General features: G+C 42.3%; 1 protein-coding gene across 1 annotated transcript in view; it reads right to left on the bottom strand.

Moving 5' to 3' along the window:
* Pde8b (phosphodiesterase 8B) overlaps window positions 1-25,213 on the bottom strand; it is a 199,082-nt gene that overhangs the window by 25,207 nt on the left and 148,662 nt on the right. The window contains exons 11-12 of the mRNA XM_032899014.1: window positions 4,347-4,389; window positions 2,217-2,294 (exon numbers count right to left, since the gene is read on the bottom strand). Coding sequence (XP_032754905.1) covers window positions 2,217-2,294; window positions 4,347-4,389 — 121 coding nt within the window. The remainder of the gene's footprint in view (window positions 1-2,216; window positions 2,295-4,346; window positions 4,390-25,213) is intronic.

Raw genomic sequence — 25,213 nt, 5'->3', positions numbered from 1 at the left:
TTCTAGCTGTAACCGGGATGAACTCATTTTAAAATGACTTTTTTTTTGAGCAGGTGACTCTTAGATGTGGTTTAAGATTCAAATGGTAGAAAGCCTTCCTTTAAAGGCCTGTCTTCATCAACATTTTTAACCTTCTCTGAGGTGCACCCTAGAGGTCAGACCTGTTTCAGAGATGGGAGGACTTTATCCAGCCATGCTCAGCAGGGCTCTGGGACAGGGGTTTCAGTCATTGCCTGCCTCTGCTGTGCTCCCCAGTTCCTACCTTGCCTGTGAGTGACCACAGAGCTGCTCCAAACACCAGGCCAACTGGCTCAGGTGCCCTCTCTAGCATCCTCTCCAACATGGCCTCAGCCTATCTCATGATCCTTGCTCCCTGTCCCTCACATGCCATGCGCCAGGCTGTCCTGCTCTGCAGTCTCTGTTTTGTCTCTAGGCTCTACAGCCTTGGTCCTCCGCTCTTCTGTTGTGATTCACAGGACTGGAAAGCCTGTGATGTCCCCCACTCTAGCATTTATTTTTTTAGTTCACTCCCCATAGGCACTGACAAGCCCCTCTCAGCCCTTATAACTACCCTTCCACTTGCCAAATTAAAAGAAAAGTGGGTCAGAGTGTGGTTCAGTGGCTCAGTGCTTGCCTTAACTGTGTGAGATCTTGGGTTTCATCCTCAGCACCACAGTATACCAGAAACCACATGGTACACACACATACACACAAACACACACTTCATACCACACATACACAGATGCATACACACATACACACAGATGCACACACACATACACACAGATGCACATACACACAGACAGACACACATACAAAACACACCTCACACCACACACACAGATGCACATACACACACACACACACACACAGACACACACACAAACACACACATCACACCACACACACAGATGCACATACACACACAGACACACACGCATTCACACAAACACACACCTCACATACCATACACACACATACACACAGATACACACAAATGCCCACACACAGCAACACACACAGACACACACACACACATCACACACACACAGACACATACACACACACAGACACACACACACACACACACACACACACACACACACACACACACACACACACACACACACACACACACACACACTCATACACACAGATGCACATACACACACAGACACACACACAAACACACACCTCACACCACACACACAGATGCACATACACACACACAGACACACACACATGCACACAAACACACACACACACAATATACAAACACACACACGGGTGGGGGAGGGGGAGACAGACTGACTCTGAGACTGGAAGACAGAACTAACCCTAAATGTGTGAAATGTATCTGTTCTCTGCTCCCCAGTATGAATCCTGCAGCCCCCTTTGACCCCACTCTCTTTCCTCCTTGGTTCATGGGATACTCTCACATTTTCTCTCTCCAACACTCCTGTTTCTTACAAGAGTGCAAATCTGAGCTCGGACCCTCTACTCTTTATCAGCACACAAGCAAGCGTTCATGTCTGCACAGCTCATGGTGAAGCTCCTCTATAGCTACAGACGCCCCAGTCCTTGCCTCTGCCCCAGTCTCTGCCCAGTTCTGCTCAGCTCCTGCCCTGGCCTTGTCTTGCATTGCAGCTTCCTAGACACCCTCTACCCCTCAGAACCAAATGAGTAGCACCTGCAGACACTGCCACCTCTGTGTCTCCTACTCCCCTGACTCAGAGGAATGACTTCCCATCACCCCCAACTTGGTTACTTAGGCTTGATTCATTAAACTCACAAAGCATTTTATGAGGTTGTGACTCATGGTTTCTGGCCTTTCATTAAGGAACAAGCTGGTGGATGTACATTGAGTCTGGGAAACCAGGATGCTGCCTGGCCCCTTGCCACCAGCACCTAAGGGTGACCTTGCCTAGCTACTGAGACTGCATTGCTACACACACACTACACATAGTGATGTGATCTGACAGGCTGGGCCATGAAAGAAACAGCTCGTTGTCCCTTCAGGGAAAAGAAAAATACCACAGAAGGCTGAGAGAATTTATTCCCTTAAATCCTAAAATGTTTTCAGTGTATTGGAAGAAAAGTCTATTCCAGTTGAACTCTTTCTCCTCGGAGTTTCCACCTTGATGACATGTTTGAGCCTGCTACTCTGTCATTTTCTACGTGTTGAAAAGGTCAAGGAAACCTGAGAAACTTCTTACCATCACTGCCTCGAGAAGATATTGATTTCACATCAATGGACTCTTTCCTCCTGCTCTTGTGTCTGAACGAATGAGGCTCTGGGGAGTTCAAAGGAGAAGCAGAATGAGTTTGGCTTTCTGGGTACTGTGATGTGAGCCCACACCTTCCCCCGCATTCTCCAAAGAAAATGAGCGAACTTTTTAAGCTCTAGAAAGTAAATCCAAGAATCGAGAAAACTACTTTCTCTTCAAATCAACACAAAGTGATCAGTCATTCTAGTAGGGAAACAGTTCGTTCTTCTGGGACTTCATTACATTGGAAGCAGTGTTTACTGGGGGTTATTTAGTCCCATAACTAAAATGTCATCCTGAAGATAAAACTTAAAGGGAATGTTTGGGGGTTCATCTTCCTAAAGGACTACACTTGCCTGGGTAGGGAAGCTCTGGAGAAATAAGATCCTAGTGAAATCCACAGATATCTGCATTGAGAAGCTAGTTTGGACAAGTTTGGGGCCCTCCTAGAAAGTCAGGTGTCTACATAATCATCTGGCTTCTCTGAGAGTGGATTTCATCAAGTGACCATGTCCTGCAGGTCATGGGTAGGGAAAGTCAACACCGAAACGCTCCGTGGGGCTGATGCCGAGAATCACACACCATGATGAGTACTATGGTGTAAAACAAATGTCAGGGTAACCGTATTGGCCTTAGAAAGACACCCTTTCAGCACATTCGCTCCTAGCCAGTAACTCCTGAATGAGAAGAAGAGCTTAAGCATAAGCTAGAACCACCCCAAAGCAACACAAGGCCCAGTGGGAAGAATGTCTTTCTCGGGTGCCATTACATTGGCAGATTCAAGCAGAAAACCATGACGCACAATGCTGTCACAGGAAAAATGGCGAGACAGGGTAATACGGAAGAAACCAACTCTAGAGCCAAATTGTGCAGCTTCTGGCTTAGTGTGTCCTCCAGTAGCTTACAACATGGGAGGTGTCCTTAGCCTCTCTGTGTCCCAACGTCTGTAAAGTGAGGATAACTAGAGTTTCTCATTCAGAGGCTATTAAAACCTGAGCTAATCCTCAGTAGCCCCTAGGAGAGTGCCGAGCACACAGTAAGCCTACAGGTTTTACCTGTTTAATTACATCTGCCCATTAGCCCAGCACACAACAATGATTCATTTCAAGTTATTCAAAGCTGGATGCTGTTGTTTGTCTTGATTTCATTTCATAGAATTATAAGGATCCACGGAAACCAAACTTGTTCTAAGTTTGGAGAAGTTAGTCTTCAGTGAGGGTCATTTAAATGAGAGAATCATCACTTGTTCTTAAGAGAACCCACAGAATGAATTAAAAATCTCAATCATCGAGAAGACAAAGGCTTCGAAGTGACAAAGGGCCCCTGCCTCCCATAAAAATAGTTACTGAGAGCCTACTGTGCACCAGACATTGTGCTAGGTCCTTTAAATAAAACAGCCATCTCATTTAACACTGACGTCACTTCTGAAAGTGACAGAGTTCTATCCCCACGGTACCAGTGGGAATAATGAAGTCTGGAAGCTGGAAACACTAGGTAGGGAGGCCAAGGCCAAAGAGCTGATAAGTGATTGACCCTGTGCTGTCCAGGAGGGAGGTTTTTAGCTGCTGAAGGGTCTGTGAGCATTGGCCGAGTGTCTATTATGTGTAAAACCATGCTGGGCACTGTAAGGGACGTGGGATGGCTTATTGCCGTTCTCTGGTGTGATACAGTGTCTGGCGGGTTTCCATTTGTAAAGCCAGTCGCCATGCTCTACCTGGAGAGGGAACAGACACGGATGACCCGTTACTATGTTCTCAGCTATGCCCTAGGTGGCCTTCCTCTCCTCTGGACTCCACTCTGCACGGGGTTCATCTGCTCTACGTGGTCTCTAGCCAAGAAAAGAAAACCTAGAAGGGGAGGTTAGGAGGGAAGGCTATCACAAACCTAGAGACAAGGTTTGTAAAAGACGCCTGATGTTCCTCTGACTCTCCAACCCTCCAATGCCAGCTTAGGTTTTAGCCATCCCCAATCTAGGGTGACAAATGTCATCTTGAACCTCAACCTCTCGAGCCCCCAGAGCGATGATAAACTGGGCTGACAAGGTACCCCTCAGCAGAGAGTAAAAGCCAACGCTCTCACCTGTCTGAGAGTTGTCTCCGGAATCGCGATGAATCCTGTGAATCTAGAGTCGTTGCAAAGTTTGGTAAAAAGAGAAAGAGACGTATGTCATTTGAGGCCTTTAGCAACTTGGTTCCAAAAGTTCCGAAGGCCTCCAGAAAGCAAGGCGTGGCACAGATTGCATGAAAAGATGAGAGACACACACCGAGGATAAGACCACAAATGCTCTAAAGCCTTCAGACACTTGGTCAGCAGCCCAAGGGCAGAAAGTGCCTGAGGGAGGGACTCTCCAGGCAGACTAAACCTCCAGCTAGCCTCATCTCAACAGTCTGTAGAAATGCAGAAATTTTCAAGTCAAATTTCAGTAAGTCAATACGGAACCTGCTTGCTTCAGGTAAGGTTATATTTGTTTTTTTTTTTTGTTTTGTTTTTGTTTTTGTTTTTTTTTTCCAATTACAAAGCCTGAGTGAAAAGTAAAATTTCTGTTTTTAGAACCATTTCTTAAATGTTTTTCAAACACTCCTCCATTGCTGACAGAGTCAACTGATGGACTGTCTCCTCGCGAGGCCTGAAGTGTGGAAGCTGTTTAGCACCTGGTTCTTTCTCATTATCGGGTTCGTTTCATGCTAATGATTCGGTGTGGATATTCAATAGACATCAGTCAAAGGACCAACTGAAGTCGTCATCAACACCAGGAGGAATACACAGGTTTTCTGTGGACTCTGCATTTCTTGCATGTACAATTGACTAAGGCACTGCTGGTGGGCACGTTGTCGCTGTCATTCATTCGCACTTAGAATCCCACTGTTTGCCTGCTAAATCCAGCTGCCTCCATCCAGGGCTCAGGGCTGTCGACCTGTGCAGCACTCAATGAAGAGGCAAGGTTAAGTTTATCAAAACAGGTAAATGTGGGGAAACTGTCCGTTAAAGAAGACTGGCATGGCTTAGCAACAGCAACTGGGATGGCCGATAAAGGGAGCTTTATCGGACACAGGTAAAATGTCCCAGGCTTCATTGAACCATTGAAGAATCAGAGGCTGGGGAGATGGCTCCATTGGTAAAGTGGCTGCCACATGAGGTCTGAGTTCAGATATCTAGGCTCCATGTAAGAATCTAGGAATGCTGACATGTATCTGTAACTCCAGTGCTATGAGGTAGAGTGGCAAATGCCTACAGCCCATTGGCCAGTTCGGTGAGAGGACTTGACTCAAAAAATAAGGCAGAGAGTGACTGAGGTAGACACCCCATGTTAACCCCTGGCCTCCATGTGCACCTGATGTGAACCTGCATGCACACGCACACACACATACACACACTCACATGGGCATGCACACAAAGGCATGAAAATAACCAAGTGAAACTGAGCTTCTAGAATTAGGCTTCCTATGAGCTCTTCTGCTCAGTTCATTTCACTTCCTCACAAAACACCAATAGAAACCCCACCACCCACCTGTGATGTCTCGGTCATGTTAATCATGGCTCTCGACTCTCACCTCAGAATTATGGTACCTTTTCTTATTCCTTGCATGAACACCATTTCCTTCTGGAATAAAGACCATTTTCTACAAAGCCACTAAGGTCAAGTGAACATTTTTATGTGTTCAGTATTTATAAAAACTCTTGTTTCGTTCTGTCAATCAGCTCTTGCTTAAAAGCTTTCTCTTTAATCAAAACACACACACACACACACACACACACACACACACACACACACACACATATAGGAGCAAAGCCTATGGTTTCCCATATTATGGGGGAAAAAAAGTGGTAACAAGATCCACCTCTGCCCCAACTCCCTTTCCTCATTTCTCGTAGGCTCACGGGTCATCAATATGGCTCCCATGACCTACACTGTGGGCCTTGCGTTCTGTTGGGAGTGGAGGCAGCTCAGCCCTGATTTAGGATTTAAAATGTGTTCCGTCCACTGACGGGGTGGGGAGGGGTGGACCTGGAAGGAAGAACACAGGCGTGTTCCCATGACCTGGGATATCTCTGGCCCATCTTTTTCCTCATACGATGTGTCCCTTGGGACTTTGAGCTGAATTTGCTGCCTCCACATTAGCACACTGGCCTCTGCTGGGCTCTCTACCTACTGCCAGCAGAAGTGGCCAGAGGTTCTCTAGGATTTACAGCCAGAGTCTGTTGCACCAGGATGCTATATTGTGACCCCACTTCACAATCCTCTGTACAGAGGACAACTGGGAGCTCCTCCCCCGACCCCCGCATGTCCTACCAATCTTGCACTTTTCTTTTTTTTTTTCTTTTTCTCTTTTCTTTTTTTTTTAATTAACTTGAGTATTTCTTATTTACATTTGAATGTTATTCCCTTTCCGGTTTCCGGCAAACATCCCTAATCCTCCCCTTCTTTATGGGTGCTCCCTCCCCATCCTCCCCCCATTGCCGCCCTCCCCCCAACCATCACGTTCACTGGGGGCTCAGTCTTACTTAGCAGGACCAAGGGCTTCCCCTTCCACTGGTGATCTTATTAGGATATTCATTGCTACCTATGAGGTCAGAGTCCAGGGTCAGTCCATGTATAGTCTTTAGGTAGTGGCTTAGTCCCGGAAGCTCTGGTTGCTTGGCATTGTTGTTCATAAGGGTCTCGAGGCCCCTTCAAGCTCTTCCAGTTCTTTCTCTGATTCCTTCAGCAGGGGTCCTATTCTCAGTTCAGTGGTTTGCTGCTGGCATTCGCCTATGTATTTGCTGTATTCTGGCTGTGTCTCTCAGGAGAGATCTATATCCGGCTCCTGTCGGCCTGCACTTCTTTGCTTCATCCATCTTGTCTAATTGGATGGCTGTATATGTATGGGCCACATGTGGGGCAGGCTCTGAATGGGTGTTCCTTCTGTGTCTGTTTTAATCTTTGCCTCTCTATTCCCTGCCAAGGGTATTCTTATTCCCCTTTTAAAGAAGGAGTGAAGCATTCACATTTTGATCATCCATCTTGAGTTTCATGTGTTCTAGGCATCTAGGGTAATTCAAGCATTTGGGCTAATAGCCACTTATTAATGAGTGCATACCATGTGTGTTTTTCTGTGATTGGGTTACCTCACTCAGGATGATATTTTCCAGTTCCAACCATTTGTCTATGAATTTCATAAAGGCATTGTTTTTGATAGCTGAGTAATATTCCATTGTGTAGATGTACCATATTTTCTGTATCCATTCCTCTGTTGAAGGGCATCTGGGTTCTTTCCAGCTTCTGGCTATTATAAATAAGGCTGCTATGAACATAGTGGAGCACGTGTCTTTTTTATATGTTGGGGCATCTTGTGGGTATATACCCAAGAGAGGTATAGCTGGATCCTCAGGTAGTTCAATGTCTAATTTTCTGAGGAACCTCCAGACTGATTTCCAGAATGGTTTTACCAGTCTGCAATCCCACCAACAATGGAGGAGTGTTCCTCTTTCTCCGCATCCTCGCCAGCATTTGCTGTCACCTGAGTTTTTGATCTTAGCCATTCTCACTGGTGTGAGGTGAAATCTCAGGGTTGTTTTGATTTGCATTTCCCTTATGACTAAAGATGTTGAACATTTCTTTAGGTGTTTCTCAACCATTTGGCATTCCTCAGCTGTGAATTCTTTGTTTAGCTCTGAACCCCATTTTTTAATAGGGTTATTTGTCTCCCTGCGGTCTAACTTCTTGAGTTCTTTGTATATTTTGGATATAAGCCCTCTATCTGTTGTAGGATTGGTAAAGATCTTTTCCCAATCTGTTGGTTGCCGTTCTGTCCTTTGCCTTACAGAAGCTTTGCAGTTTTATGAGATACCATTTGTCGATTCTTGATCTTAGAGCATAAGCCATTGGTGTTTTGTTCAGGAAATTTTTTCCAGTGCCCATGTGTTCCAGATGCTGCCCTAGTTTTTCTTCTATTAGTTTGAATGTATCTGGTTTGATGTGGAGGTCCTTGATCCACTTGGACTTAAGCTTTGTACAGGGTGATAAGCATGGATCGATTTGCATTCTTCTACATGTTGACCTCCACTTGAACCAGCACCATTTGCTGAAAATGCTATCTTTTTTCCATTGAATGGTTTTGGTTCCTTTGTCAAAAATCAAGTGCCCATAGGTGTGTGGGTTCATTTCTGGGTCTTCAATTCTGTTCCATTGGTCTATCTGTCTGTCTCTGTACCAATACCATGCAGTTTTTATCACTATTGCTCTGTAATATTGCTTGAGTTCAGGGATAGTGATTCCCCCTGAAGTCCTTTTATTGTTGAGAATAGTTTTAGCTATCCTGGGTTTTTTGTTATTCCAGATGAATTTGCAAATTGTTCTGTCTAACTTTTTGAAGAATTGGATTGGTATTTTGATGGGAATTGCATTGAATCTGTAGATCGCTTTTGGTAAAATGGCCGTTTTTACTATATTAATCCTGCCAATCCATGAGCATGGGAGATCTTTCCATCTTCTGAGGTCTTCTTCAATTTCTTTCTTCAGTGTCTTGAAGTTCTTATTGTACAGATCTTTTACTTGCTTGGTTAAAGTCACACTGAGGTACTTTATATTGTTTGGGTCTATTATGAAGGGTGTCGTTTCCCTAATTTCTTTCTTGGCTTGTTTCTCTTTTGTGTAGAGGAAGGCTACTGATTTATTTGAGTTAATTTTATACTCAGCCACTTTGCTGAAGTTGTTTATCAGCTTTAGTAGTTCTCTGGTGGAACTTTTGGGATCACTTAAATATACTATCATATCATCTGCAAATAGTGATATTTTGACTTCTTCTTTACCAATCTGTATCCCCTTGATTTCCTTTTGTTGTCTGATTGCTCTGGCTAGAACTTCAAGAACTATATTGAATAAGTAGGGAGAGAGTGGGCAGCCTTGTTTAGTCCCTGATTTTAGTGCACTTTTCATATAAGTTCTCTAACTGATAACCAACATGCCTCCTCTGAGTATCCTCAGTCTACAGGACTCCCATGGTGATAAAATCCCCACTCAGAACAAGAGTTTTTCCTCCAAGATCTAGAACTATCAATGTTAACAACTCAGCAGGAATTATTCCGAAATGACCTTCCTCATAACCCTTAGTGGAGCTCCTGGATAATACAGGCAAGGATTGGCTAACTCTATAGTCTCTGATGCGTGAAGAGGGATGGCATTTGACTCATGACAGCGGATGCTTTGGATGTTAGCTGAATGCTGGCAGCTAGAAAGCTTGCAGTTGCCTTATCACAAACTTTCCAGAGAAGCAGCCATTTCCTTGGTCATGCAGGGCAGGGAGGCTGAGGTTTAATGTTTGGTATCCTGCCTCTGCTACCCCGCTGGTGGTATACAGAACTATAACCTCGCTTTCTTTCTCTAGACAATTTGAGAGTCAACTGTCTTTGTTACATGCCTCTCCAGCCAAAGCCTTAGAAGTGTTGTCCCAGTCCTGGATTGTCATCCCAGGGCCTGAAAATACCTCACAGATCAGCACAGCCTTTCCCCTGAATTCTGGGGAGGTACATGCTTTGTCCTGTGCATGCTTTAGCAAGACCAGGTAAGACATCCTCAGGCTTATCACTTTCTCTAAGAGCACACCGGCTTTCTTCTTGTAAAGCTTAAAATGCTGTGCAGGGAGGCCTGGGAATGCTGACAACAGCTGTTACCACTGGGGCCACAGGCTTTAAAAGCAGTAGTTTCTGCAGAGAATTCTATTGTCTTTGACCTATAAAACACCCGGAGCTCAGAGATGTGATTTTCCCAGCAAGCCCTTGAGGCTTGCAGCTTGTGTGTGTGCATGCGTGCATGTGTGCGTGTGTGCGTCCGTGCGTGTGTTTGTATGCCACACACATGCATGGCAGTGTAATTGTAATTTTAAACCTTTAGTTAAAATATTGTAGCTTTCCATAAAATTTGCTGTCCTGTGCTTACATTACCAATCACTGATCATGCTCAGCTTTATATGATGTATCCTTCTTTTCTGAGTGGTTCTTTGTCATGGTCCTAGGGTTAAAGTCAGGTTCTTGGTCATGAAGGGTTAGTTCTCTTTCCCAGAGTTACAGCCTCAGCCTCAGCCTCTTAATACACTCAACTCTAAGAAGTACTAAAACTCACTCTCTCTCTCTCTCTCTCTCTCTCTCTCTCTCTCTCTCTCTCTCTCTCCCTCCCCTCCTCCTCCTCTCTCTCTCTGTAATTTCAGGGTCATTTGTTTCTTAAAGAAGATTAATTTTAAAACTATCTTTAGTTTACTGCGGTATGAAAGTCCTTAGGTTCACGGAGACCCCTGCTTCTTAACCCATGGGTCACAATGGCATATGGGGCCATGGAACTGAATATGGGAAGCATGAAATGCTTGACAAAAATAGAATGTTTCTGAATGCACAGTGACCACAGTTAATTTAAAACCAGCACATAATAAATGCAGGCGTTCCCAGCAGTACTGGCTTGTTCTGCATCACACAGCTTCTCTGAAATCCTGGTTCAGAACGCCAATTTGTACAGTTTGTCCTGTACATTCTACCATCCATGTGCTGACAGCTATGCGGCTTGCCACACCTCAGCTTGGATTTCGGGCCTGTGTATGATATGGAATGCTATAATTTTCTGCTTGGATGGAAACATTAATTATAGAGGAAAGATTTACTATTTTCCTACCATTGTTCCTCAGCATGTAAATATTAATTAGTATTCCTCTGGCCTCTATTGTGTCAGAATATTTGATCTTTGGAGTAAAACGTCATGGTTTTATTGTCTTACTAACAGAATTAGCTTAGGGCAGGCTGGATGGGTCTTTCTCTCCTCATTGGTTCCCAGTTCAAAATGCTGTCAACCATTAGCAGGCAGAGTCTCTCAGACACCAGCTCAGCAGACTCAAGTCTCAACACAATCTTCATGAATTCTGGGTGGGGCTAGGACAGGATTTCCAATGACTTATGAGATGGCCCCAAGCATACTTCTGGTGTTTTGCACTATGTATTTTTGCAAGTTGGTGATTTCAACATTGATAATTATAAAATAAAAATATCGATCAACACTGAAGGATGCCGAAAGTGATCATCTGTGTTATGCAGTATCAAATGTTCAGCCAATGTTTAGCCCTTTTTTGCAAAAGCAAACATTGATCCAATTAGTATTTAAATTTGTTGTCTTTAATAAAGTTAAAAATAGGCATACATCGAATAATTGTTTTAAATTCTCTCTGTGAGTAAGTATCAGTAAATGGTTGACTTATACATGGATTTTTCTGTACCTATCTTAGGTAAAAAGTTGTAAGTGGAAAGGGTTTATAACATTCTTAGACTCGTCCTATGAGGGACAGAAATGCTAGATGTCATGAAGCTAGGTAAGTTGCAGTGACACTGAATTTAATATTTTTTTCACATTTTCAGGGATTTCCATTAGCTTTATAAATCTCTATCAAGTCCTTCAATAAATAACTTTCTACATTTAAAGAAAGATTATATCCCTTCCTCACCCACCAGAATGGCTAGGAAGAAACTGTCAAAGAAAAACACTTGGAATACTCACACCTTGGAAGGAGGATAAAATTATATAATCTCTTTGAATGCCATGTCTGGCACTTTCAATTTTTATGAACAATCTCCAAGACAAAATATTACCTTGGTACAAAAAGACATCTTATCACAAAAGTAACTCATTCAAGGGTGTTCAAAGAAGCCCAGAGCTAGAAACAACCCAGGGCTCCATTAACAGGGCCATAGAGTGAAACACAAAAACAAACACCAAACAAACAAAAATGTAAAGCAAAAGCCCCAAACAAACAGGAAGGTGTTATTGGCGCACACAGCCCAGGCGAATCTCAGAAAGCTTCTAGTGAGCAAAGGAAGCCAGACAACAGAGCAACAAACTAGATGATCTTCTAGCAAGCCTATTATTAACCAATGTAGAATAAGGTCTTCTAGGAGCAGGGAGGAAAGGGGTGCAGGTAAGGACCCTCAAGGGAAGGAACTTTTAAGAAGGTAACATTTGATGTTCTCTTTGTTTTCAATAATAATGGGAGTTAGAAGTATGCTCTTCAAAACCAAGGGAAAATGTAAGATTATATGTTTTCTACCTTAAAAGTTATTAAATTCTAGTTAATATGCGTGCTGATGGGACAAGCAGTAAGCTACACTGATGTGTGCCTAATACTTAATAGTTGACAAACATAAAAAAAAGGAGACAATGAAGGATGGTTTCAGGACTATAGATGAAATGATCTATGGAGTCACATGCTAACTGTGGGACTGAGGTAGTATGTAAATGGGTAGTCACTTACATGTCTTCCAATTATCTAATTTTTGAGATATTTTTCTAAAAATTTAAACTTTACCCTCCCATATATATATACTTTTCATAAGAAAGTGTTGGGTGGTGCACGCCTTTTATCCCAGCACTCAGCAGTTGGGGAGGCAGAGTCATGTGGATCTCTGTGAGTTTGAGGCCAGCCTGGTCTACATAGTGAGTTCTAAGACAACCAGGGTTATGTAGTGAGACCCTGTCTCAAGGCAACAACAACAAAATAATAAAATAAAATAGAAACTCCCACTTCCCATTGGACTCAGCCTCATTGTATATATAATCAGTCAGTGAGACTCTCCCTTGGAGCCTGGCTCTGGCTAGCTCCCCATGCACTGCAGAGCAACGCCATGCTACCCTGAGTTCTCAGGTCTCTGCTGGGAAGTTCTTAATCTGCTCTCTTGGCCTAACCCTGTCCTTTAGGTCTTGTTCATGTGTGACTCCAATAAGAAAAGTTTTAATACTTCCTTTTCACTTTAGTCCCTCATGGGGTCATGAAGTCAAGACCTTCATTCTTGTGTTCTCAGTGGATGTTTCTGAATGACCTAATACAGCCTGTGCCTTTGCATCTGTGACTAATCTGTCTCTTGATGCTTGGATGGATGTTATGCCTAACTTGATTACTGCTGTGTACTCAGTGCTAACAACATCTGGGGCATAATGGCCACTAAATATGAGATGAATCCATGAGACTGAGTTAACTGGGGTCCTTATCCTATACCTATGTTAAAGATATCACTATTAATTATTTGGCCATCGCATTGGTCTTTGATAATTATACTTCTGTCACTAAAGTTACTAGTTCATACTAGTTCATAAAGTTTCACAGTAAAACACAGATAAAGCAATTTCTATAAAATGTCACTTTTAAAAGTAAGAAGCAAATACAGTACAGAGAACAGTATGCCCCTTTTCTCTAATAATGCCAAATTTGATAAAGGAGACAAATCAAGGCCATCAGATACCAGAGCATACCCTCAGCCCTGGCTGGGCTCCCTGAGCCTCTGAGAGCATCTCTATGGCACATCGTACTGTGGCTCTCATCATATAATTATAGACTTTTTTTTTGAAAAAATAAACTAAAAGAGTGCTTGCATCTATCCACACATCTTTAATGAAATGGGAAGTGACAGCAATTCTCCCTGGTCATTGTCCTACTTTGGTTCTTCTGTTACTGGGATAAAGCTTAGGGTGGAGACCACAGAGGGACACTGATTCACTCAGGCTGCTTTCTTATACAATACAGGGCTACAGGCCCAGAAATGGCACCACCCACAATAGGCTGGGAATTCCCACATCAGTCATTAATCGAGGAAATGCTCTATAGATGTCAGGAGCTATAATAGGACAAGCTAATAACTGCAGGTTATCTTCCTGAGATGGTCTTCTTCGGATTATAACATAATCCACAACAGATTCGCTCTTATAGGCAAGGCCCTAAGAGAATTCATTTTAGAAAAGATTTCTGCTCTTAATATGCTTTTCCTGTTATTATTAAACATAATATAACAACCACTATCCATTAGCATCCCTTTTGAGCAGATCTCTGCAGATCTACAAAGATGTACTGTCTTGTAGATGACTTCTTAAGTCTTAATGATGATCCTATAAGAATTCCTAAGATTGTATCAGTGATTATTAAGCTCTTTTATAGTGGGACCGCTATTAGGTCCTTTTCTGATAGTCAAACTTCAATAAGAACTCTGCCAGTCTCCCAAGTGTCACCAGTTAATTGCTCTTAGATGGTAACCAGACTTTCTCCTACTCAAAGCACATTCCAAGAGGTTATAAAACAATTAACCAAAGGTCATAAAAAGGGAGCTAATGATTTGTAGGTGCTAGGACAGAAGATAAAATATTGACTGAGTTTATCTAAACACAACTTCACTAATAAGTTAGTTATGGTTTTAAGCCTTCTGTGAGTCTGTAGAGCAGAGACAGGTGATAGATGGTTAGCCAGATAATTACTCCTAATGGATATGCATGTAAACATTCTCTGTTTCAATTTATGATTTGATCTTTGTGTGAACTTGTCACTTTTACACATGTGATCATGTGTTCTGAAAGATATATAAGTACTGAGAACAAAGAGAGCAAGAGAAAAATTTTTTCCTTTTCCCCACTTAGAAGAACTTTTCCTTTTCCCCCCCGTGTAGCTTTCATAGGAAACTTTTTACAACTTAGTAACAAATGCTATAATCACTTTCCAACGTGTTCCTTTTTCTTCCTGTGACTTCTGATCAGCAGGCTGAAAGTTAGAGACCAGCAGTTCCTGCTGAGATAGGACAAAGGCTGTGTACCTTTGCTGTTTTAGGAAGAGGTGCTAAGTGCCAGAGACTGTAGTTTCTGTTCTCAGAGGATCACAGAAAGCAGGTCAGCTACAGTAGCAAGGTAACTTAGATAAGTAAACTTTTTATTATTATACAGCAACCCTAAATATCTCTTAAGACAAAAGTCTTACCCCGTATCTCCTAAGACAAAATCGTACCCTCCATGGACACTGTTTCCCCTCCGATGCCTCAAGAAGAATGGACAAGAAAGGAGACCCTGCTGGGGCTAGCTCTGGGCAGATAGACATACTGCCCAGGCCTAAAAGACATAAAAATGTCTCCAGCCAAAACTTCAGCCATGCATGGCCAATAAATCTTGTAGGCTACAAAATTACATGCTATCATTTCAGATGGCATAAATAGAGACTTATATTGCATTTGGTTATATAATCTAACTAGAATATAATATGTATAATCAAACAGAAAGAAAGATAGATGTTATTCACCTGCTCGGACAGTGGAAAAATCATCCTTAATTGATTTGTACACCCTGCACATCCCATACAAATGTTTTCTTTTTTTAAATAAAACTCTATGTTGCTTGTAAAGGTTTATATGCTACAGAATGGAACACACACACACACACACACACACACACACGCACACACACACACACACAAAACAAAAGCAACCCTGAGAAGATCCACCTTCAGAGATGCTGAGACGTTTGACCCTACCTCAAACTGCCTCAGTATTGTTTCCTCAAAAGACTTGCTTCTAGAACAAGCTGCTGACCCCAGAGGATCTCAATTAATCCAGCCTTACAGACTAATCTAGTCAGGACTTCACTTAACTCTGAACTTTCATAGCACCCAGAGACTGGACAACAGGGTTTCCTTTGACGTAACCATTTTTCCAATTTTCTTGGGTCCCCATAAAGGAATTCTATGTCCAAAGTCAACAAGAAGCAATTATAAAAAGCCTGTCATTCCAGTCCCTTAAGATGGGGTGGATGATTTTGGGTAATTTTATGAATTATAGATATGTTGTTATTTAAGGGGATGGTTACAAATAGTCATGGTCTTGGACAGGGAGGAAACAAAATAGGGGACTTAGGGATTTCTATCTTTCTTTTCCTTTTCTATACCCTTCTTTCTTAGATAAAGGTAGGGGGGTTGAGAAGAAAAAGGGAAATATAGAAATATCATATAAAATAATAAGATAAAGGATAGATTATCAAATCTACTCTTTAACTTCGAGCTATTATTGTTTTTGTTATGGTACAAAATGTTGTATATTGCTACAGGTTTTAGGTTTTCATTGGTAAATTTAGGTTTAGTTTTGTTATACAATATATGTATGTTTCAACTCTTATATAGGCGTTGTGCCTTGTGGCTCATTTGAAAATGCAAGGTTTAGCCCCAGCCCTTTGAACAGCCACCATTCCAAACTATAAGTGATGGTTAAGAAATACAAGTTAATTAGTCATTCAGTCAAAGTCATGGTCACGTCAGATACTAATGTAGATCATCACAGATATATGCATCCTGGATTGGAAAGGTATATGGAGTCAGATACACTATGAATAGACGGTCTTCAAGAATCTCAGAGACTCACAGACTATATAGCATTTAAAGACCTTTCTTATTATTAATTTAAGGCTTTTTTGACATTGAGACATGTCAGCTCCTGGTAGAACCCCATTCAACTTGGAAGAAGATGATGAGCATTGAAGGAACTCTATTTGGAGATGGCTTCATTTGTGGCAAGCTAGCCACCAGGCAAAGAAAATGCCCTAATTCCATCAGCAAACAGAATGCTATCCAGAAAGGACAGACAGATACAAGTGGGAGGTCAACTGCCAACTCTGCCAAGTCATGGTAAGCAAGTCCTTCATAATTCCTGCTTCACAAATGTGTCTGTCAGATATACTGGGTCAGAGGGCTGATGATTAGATACTCCAGCTTTATAGAGGTTATTGGGGACTGCCCAGGTGGTCAGATGACTCTGTCATTTCTATGATTTCTAGAAGCTGTGTCCCTGAACTTCCTGCATACTCAGTTAATATTTATTCCTTCTCAGGCCTCTGGTGGGATTGAAGACTAGATAGTCAGTCTCATAATTAAACATAAGTTATAAAGGATCTAGGAAAATGTTTTAAGGTCTCAGGAGATGCTTTAAGGTTGGGAATTAAAAATTATGAAAGTTAGAGGATTTAAATGTTCCAATATAAAAAAATGGTTTGGATACAAAACTCTATACAAACTAGGATGGGATAGAGAATATAATACTTTCTCCTGAGTTGCCAAACACAGTTACACAAAAAAGTAACTCTTTTTTTTTTTTAAGAATTATTTATTTATTATATATGAGTACACTGTAGCTGACTTCAGATGCGCCAGAAGAGGGCATCAGATCCCATTACAGATGGTTGTGAGCCACCATGTGGTTGCTGGGAATTGAACTCAGGACCTCTGGAAGAGCAGTCAGTGCTCTTAACTCCTGAGCCATCTCTCCAGCCCCCAAAAATGTAACTCTTACCTAGTAATTTTTATTATTGTTCATACTGTATGTTGTTTAATATTATTATAAGAGAAAGCGCCTTTTATTTAGACAAAAAGGGGGAACTGTTGAGGTTTTGTCTATTGCTATGTATTGTAATGCTAAATTCTGTATACCAGGGTCTAGTTTAGCATGTCACTCAAGAAGAGAGAATTCTCATGTATACTAGCTTTTGTTGTACAAACTTTGTTCCTTAATTTAAAACTATTGGTTGAACAGCACAGCCTGTAGCTGGGCAGAAGCAAGGTAGACAAGTCTTTAGGTTTCTGAGACAGAGACCGAGGGGGAGAGAGGAAAAATGAGGAGAAGGCTCATGCCATGGGGCAGGGGGATCATGAACAAATGGCCATGAGTGCTGGGTTGCTGGAGTATGAGAGGCCTACATAGAACTTGGCAAGTAATATCTTGGGATTATTGATAGGGAGGTAGAAAAATAGCAGAGAGTTGATATCTGCCCAGTTCAGGTGCTTTAAGGATTATTATAAATATTAAGGTTTTGTGTCCTTTATTTGGGAACTAAATGGTCTAATCCCAAATAATATTCTGATGGAGGCACCAATCTGATGGGGGCAATGTTTCAGTTGAGGCTCTCTCTCCCAGGTGGCTCTTGTTTGTGTCACATTGATGAAAAATAACAAGCACAGCCATTTAAAAGAATGCTGGCTTTGATGAAGAGAAGTTTTGATCACCACTTCAAACTGAGATTTTTACTTGTACTATCAAATTTTTTTGTTTCTTCTGCCCCAAAAATATTACAAAAATCAGTAAATAGATGGTTAGCATGAACAAAGATACTATCTGCTTAAATAATCAGGGCAGCTGACAGAGCTGACATGCTAAACAGTTTTTTAATACTCACTATTCTTCATTTACTACAAACTGGAGGCTTTCATGGATGTGTTAGAACGCTAATTAACCAAGCTCGAGTCCTAGGCGCAGAGCTCTGATGGGACCTGGGTCTCTGGAGACCCTCTCTCTTTTGTGTACACAGAATGAAATGACAGTCCAGTCGGTGGCATCATGCAGATATCTTTGATCATCTTTCTTCAGTGAAAACACTTCCTGATGGGCATTTCCTCGAAAAACAGAAAGCTCTGATGTGCAGATCAAAGGTCTTTTTGCAGCCTGCTGGAGTTTCAAAACCCACTTGCAGATTCACTTCTAAAAACCCACTCACGACTGTGCAGCTTCTGGCCATGGAACAAGACACCTGATCAGCATCCAGGAGCCCAGTTCTCACAGCCACAGCTAATTCTCTTTCATGTATTCTGAGCTGAATCTCAGCAATTGACAACACCAGGACAGGGAGTAGTCTGGATGCACTGATGCAGATCCTGGTATGTGGGGGTATGGGAAGGGCTTGGGAGCAGGCTTCCTCTCACCTGCAGTAACAACTGTGAACCTAATAGGAAATATGACTTTGTCTCTTCCTTTTTATCTGAACAACATTTAAAATGTTACTCATGTCAAAGCGGTGTGCAGTGGAATGGCCTGATATGGATGGAAAGGCATGTGAATATTTAAGTTGACACAAGATACAAAAACAAATCCCAAGCTGTCTTCCTGGATACGGGTACTGCCAGCCCAGTACAGGGTTATTCTCCCTTGCTGGCCAGTACTTTCTTGGGAAAGTTGAAGCATCACTTCCTTCGCAATGCCAAGTTACATATTCGAATACCATAGGTGTCCTTCTGTCCAAGGTCCCTGACCTGCCAAGATGGTGGCCATGAGCTCTATAGTCTGCACTTGATTGGAAGAACCTTTACAGAGGAATGCTTTCATGGTTCGCCTCAGTGAAATCATTTTTTAAAAGTATTTATTTTAAGGGCTGCAGAGATGGCTCAGTGATTAAGCACACTGACTACTCTTCCTGAGGACCAAAGTTCAATTCCCAGCAACCACATGATAGCTCACATTTCTGAGATGTACACAAAGTAGTCATTTTAGAGAGAAAGCAAAGCTCAAAAGAAGCGGAGAGGTATGACCCTGCTCATAGACCAGAAGACTCAATATTGCTTAATATTAGTTTTTTTTCCTAACTGCTCTACAGCTTCAGTGCATGATTGGGGGTGGGGGTAAGGTAAATATTACTAATATAATTCTAAAATTTATATAGAAATGCAAAGAACACAAGAAACCAAGCCAGTGGAAGAACTTATCACACCTGACTTTGACACTTGGAGTAGTTGAGAAAGTATGCAATTGGTGCATAGATTCACTAACTGGGCAACACAACGGAAGAGTCTGGAGGCAAACTGCATTATGCAATAATTTGCTAAAGATGTCAAAGTAACTCAGTAAGGAAAACACTTCCAATAAATGCCCGAGTTTCAATAATCAGATATATTTATAGGCAGATATTAAGCTTATCATATGTGATGCCATGAAAATAATTCTAGATGCACTGTATAATTAAATGGTAAAGTCCAAACTTTACATCTTTAAAAGGAGTATATACTATCTTTGAAACTTGAGGACAGGCAAAGAAGTACACAGAAAGTGGTACCTGTCAAACATTGACATAGTAAAGTTAAAAACTGTTAACTGGATGGAAAAGATGGCTTAGTGATTAAGAGAACTGGCTGCCCTTCCAGACGTCCTGAGTTCAATTCTCAGCAACCACATGGTGCCTTACAACCTTCTGTAAATGGGATCTGATACCTTCTTCTGCATGCGGGTGTACATGTAGATAAAGCACTCATATATATTAAATAAGTAGTCTTAAAAAACTATTCATCGAAAGATTGTTAAGTGAATAAAAAGAAAGAATAGAGGAAAACATGAGCAAACACATCTGGCACTGAATTGATGTACAATGTAGTTCAACTCAATAATAAAGACAACCAAAGGCCTTCAATTGACACTTTACAAACAATATACAAGAGGCCATAACACATGAAAAACTTCTCGGTCATTAGTCATCAGTGTGTGCACATTATCAGGGACTGTGCAGAGACAGACTTACATACTAAAACCTACACATCTCCCAAATGGCTAAAATCCCTTGCAGCAACACGGACCCTTAACAAGAATGTGTGTGGCCTCTCCTGCTCACTGTTTTGGGGATGGTCAAATGATAGAACTTCTTGGGGGAAAGAATTGGCAGCTGCTTGCAAAGTAGACATGCACATCTGTGACTTTGTGAGTCTTCTACTGTTCCTAAAGGACATGAAATGATTTACCACAGAGCATGCAGAAAAATGTTCATAGCATGTTTATTCATAGTAGCCCAAGAACAAAAACAGTTCAGATGTCACCAGTAAGACAACAGATAAACAAACTACCATGTATTCACCCAAGAGAATACTACTCAGTGATTAAAAACTATGGAACCCATACACCAAAAATCATAGGTCTTAAAAACAAACCAAAGATGCTTCACATTGTAGACATATTATATGGCTTTGTTAAGATGAAATTCTTAACAAACTAATTTAGAATAGGGTTGAAGGGAAACCGGATAAGTGGAAGGGCAGAGATCAATGGAGGCCATTCTAGCCTGCCAATGATGTGCTTTGTCTTGTGAGAGGTCAGGTCACTCAGGTGTGAATATTGTAAGGGGCTATGTAGAAGCACACTTACAGTCTGGTGATTCCTTTATATGTCTTGGGTCCCCAAAGGACAGGCATTCCCTGTAGAGGGGATACTTCATAGGGGAAACTAAGCCATTCTCTCCAGCCGTGTTGTAGTACTGGAATTGAACGAAACCCAAGACCTGGGCATGGAGGGATGTACTCCCCTCATCTCATTTTGAATGCATATAGGGGAATCTGGACCTGAGACTAACATGGATCAACCTGCTGGAGTGGAGGCTCTGGAGAGGGGGAATAGGAAACCATATCACAGGAGGGCCAAGGGGCCATATGCTGAGCTAAAGACGCCTGGACAGACTGCAGAGGCTACAGGGTCATCTTATGCTTTAAAGAAAAAAAGTTAATGGTCTAAGTGTCAAGTTGAAGAGGCAACACCGAATGGGAGTGTGGTATACCAGGGAAGATATGAACCTTTATTTTGGCTCAGTGGTTCAATATGTGGGTCAAGACCCCCATTGGGTCATTTATCAAATATCTTGCATATCAGATATTTACATTACAATTCATAACAATAGCAAAATTCTACTTATGAAGTAGCAATGAAATAATTTTATGGTTGGGGGGGTCACCACAACCTAGGGAACTTTATTAAAGGGTTGCAACATTAGGAAGACGGAGAACCACTGCCCTAACTCAAGAGTTGTGGAGAAAATAGAGATTCTTTTGGTAGAGACACATAGGTATCTGAGTCCAAACAGGAAGCCACACTTCTGTCTAAAAATGCTGCTACTGAAAACAGTGTTAAAGGCTACCCAGGAACCCAAGTGACTTCCATACCTGAAGTTCTGTCAGAAGACATTTAGGAATGACTAAGGAAAGCAAGTGAGTTTTTCTGGAGCTGGCCCACCGTCTTGCATGGCCTTGAGGGAACCCCAAGGCCCCAAGAGACTTCATCTGATTGCTTCTTGTTATTGATATACCTTTCCTGTCACTATTACATAGTCTAATGATTCATGAATGTCAGCCCACCATATTGGAAAGATTTTCTGTTGATCAACAAAGGTGTACTCACTTGTAGTAATGCTATGCAGACAAATAGATGATTTCATCACTCCTAATGATGGTTCGATAGAATTCCAAAATTTATATAAATAATTTTGAGCCCTCTATAATATGAAAGCTGCAATTAGAGCACTGTAAACCTTCATGTGTCATGGGCTATTTGCACTACGATAGAAAGCAGGCTTGGAACAAATTTACGATCAGGGAAAACATTGCTTCTAGGCTAGCTGCGAGACTATTGTCCAGTAACTAAAGGTCATAAACTGGGAATGGACAATTTATTGTAGGTGCAAGAACAAAAATAAAATAAAATATTGACTAGTTTTCCTGTATAAAACTTCAACACTAATGAGACACAAGGTGGGTGGTTTGATCTCTGACAAAACGATGCTGACTTGTAACATAAGGATTATTGCTCTAAACTTATAATGAACTTATGGATCTAGAAGATAGACAGTGAATGTTCAATCAGGCCCTAGTCTTAATGGAAACACATGTAAACATTTCTGCTGTAACTCCTTATTCGACTTTTGACTTGACTTAAACCTGTTATGAACTTGTAGAGTATAAAGATACTTAGAAAACCATGTGATCAAGGATCCTGAGAGAGCATGGGAACTAAGGACCATAGGACCGAGCCTTTTTTCCCCCTTTTAGCAATAAAGCTTCAAGTCTCTTTTTTTCATCCAGAGTGTGTTTTTTATTCCAGCATTACTTTCTTCTCCTGGTTCAGAAGGAGTTAATGAACTTTGAGCCTCTAGCAGATCAGAAAAGATCAAAGAGGCAGAGTCATCAAGTCTTTACCTAACCCCCTGCTGCAAAACAACAGGTGTTAATCACCAGAAGCCAGAGGGTTCTCCCCTTAGAATAGCAGAGTTAAGAAAGGTAAACATCACAGAGAGTAAGCAACTCTTTTTCCTTGCAAAACTAAGTTCTGCCCTGAAAACCTCCTATACTACCCACTGCCACTGCCTTCCAGATAGAACTGGTGCTGGACTGGTTCCCAGCAAAGTTCCTTACGAAGTCCACCCTAGTCTCACTGGAGCTAACAATCACGGTAGTGGTTCAGCTACAAGAATGATGGGTGGGCCATTAAGGCCCTGCTAAACTGCCCCACTCCTGTGCCTCACCCAAACTCTGCTACTCAAACAGAAAACTCTCCAGGCTGCTGAATGAATTCCCAAGAGTCAGAGGCCGAAGCCGTAGCCAGAAAGTGTGCTGTGGAACTGAGCTCGTGAGTTCAATCCCAAGAACCTGGCTTGTGCAACAGGATTTACACGCAGTGCGTGTGCCTCTGTTCTCCAGTCTCCGCCAGGAAGAGTGCAGGTATTCATCACAATACTGGCTTGGGTTCACACCTGCAGCTCAGCACCTGCTATGGTGCTATTCCTAGGGCTCCTCCCTGCAGGCCATGCCATCCCTACACAGCAAAGTTTTGAGACATTTTGGGGCGTTAACCCTCAACTGCAAATGGCATTTCTGTCAGTGTTGGACCATTTATATACAGCCGTGATCCCAGACACCTAGTGACATCTGTGACCCCTCTCAGTTTGTGCACATACATGCTATGACATTTGCAAAATGACAAAATCAGCCAACAGTGTAGCTCTGAGATGGGTCATTTTATTAAGTGCCACACGACCATGTACAAAGAACTCTGTGCTTCTGCAGATAATGGGGGCAAACAGTTTGTCACATAGAGCCCATCACTGATAGGCAGAGAAATAAGATTTGGAGTTTGAGCTCTGTAGCCCCACTGACAAATGATTTATTAAAGATAATTTGAAAAAAAAAAACCAATAGTTTTAATGTCCCAAAGGGTGATGGGTGAATTTGTCAAATTTAAATTAAACAGCAAACTAAATAAATCCCATCCGTGCCGCTTTCTCCCCTGCAATCTATCACAACTATGAAACATTAATGGTGAAAAGAAATGAAAAACCCAAACACCTGTCGGCTGAACCAGGCTGGGAGGGAGATGAGGGATGACTTGGTCTTGCATCTATGATGTCAGGGCAGGCATGGGAGGAAGAGACTGCTGGGGGCTAGACCCAAAGGGAAGAGCGAGCAGTTTCTTTTCTTCACAGGGGCCAGAGGCACAACTGGGGCTGCACATAGGGTTTCCCATGCTGGCGTGCTGTAAGGCTAAATGACAGGTCCAGAAACCCAGGCTGGGTTCATCTCACAGACCTGTGGGATGACACGGGGCTCCTGGCTCCCAGAAACTGCTCTTGGGAAGCTTGCAACATTGTTTTTTCCTGAATGTAACATTTTCTGCATGGTTATTTTTCCTGCTAAGGTCCAAGGGGGAGGTATAAAAAAAGGTGACACCACGGTCCCAGTCCTTGGCATTTCCTCAATGCCTACTCCCTTCTGTAAGAAGAAGAAACTAGTCGTCTTTCAGCTGCATCACTATGGCCTGTCTGTCAAACGACACCCACTTCCCCCTCCCCCACTACCTCCGGCAGGAAATGCTCCTGGATCAAATAACCTGGTCACACCTGATCAAACCCTGCCAGGGTTGTTCTTAGCCTTGAGTCTCACCCAGGCAGTATAATGGAATCCCTTGGGGGAAATCTCAGGAACTGTTTTGCCCAGACTGCTCCAAGACACCATCCCTCAGAGCCCCTGGGAGACAGGTACTGTTATCTTGTTCTTGTTCTCAATTCTCTAGGTAATTGCAAAATGCAGCCAAGGCCAAGAGTCACGTTAGGGACATGCTGGTCACACACTGCTGCCTTAGTCTGCCCTGGCACCTCCCAATGTTCTATAAGTGAGCCCCTAAAGCCCTCTCAACAGTTCTCATGGTCCCCCACATCCACTAGCAGCTGGAATGTTAGGTCCACCCCAGTTTCTCTTCTTGGTGCCTTAGATCTGGTCCACGGAAGGAAAAGTGCCTCAGGTGTCATGTAGGGTATAAGCAACAAACCAAAGTGGTCTTACTTCTACTTCCAAATCTCTCAAGTACTCATGTCACGCCTCAGGGACCACAGTCAGCTATTGTTGACTAACAAATGATAAGAAAAAGTACCACAGAGCCCACTGCTTCTATGGTGTTTCTGGGTTTAGGGACACGCTGGTCACAGTGAAGATATGTAGTTTCCTTCTGTGTCATGCCATGCCCAGAATCCCAGCTCCCCTAATTAACCTCAGGCAATCAGAATGTGAGGCTGACGTGAGATTTCCCCAGTGCAGCCAAGGAAATGAAAGGAACAGCACTCTAAATTCACTTTCCCG

This window comes from Rattus rattus, chromosome 3 (assembly GCF_011064425.1).
Source record: "Rattus rattus isolate New Zealand chromosome 3, Rrattus_CSIRO_v1, whole genome shotgun sequence".
Classification (NCBI taxonomy): domain Eukaryota; kingdom Metazoa; phylum Chordata; class Mammalia; order Rodentia; family Muridae; genus Rattus; species Rattus rattus.
Note: the sequence above shows the minus strand (reverse complement) of the source record. Positions and strands in the feature narration are given on the sequence as shown.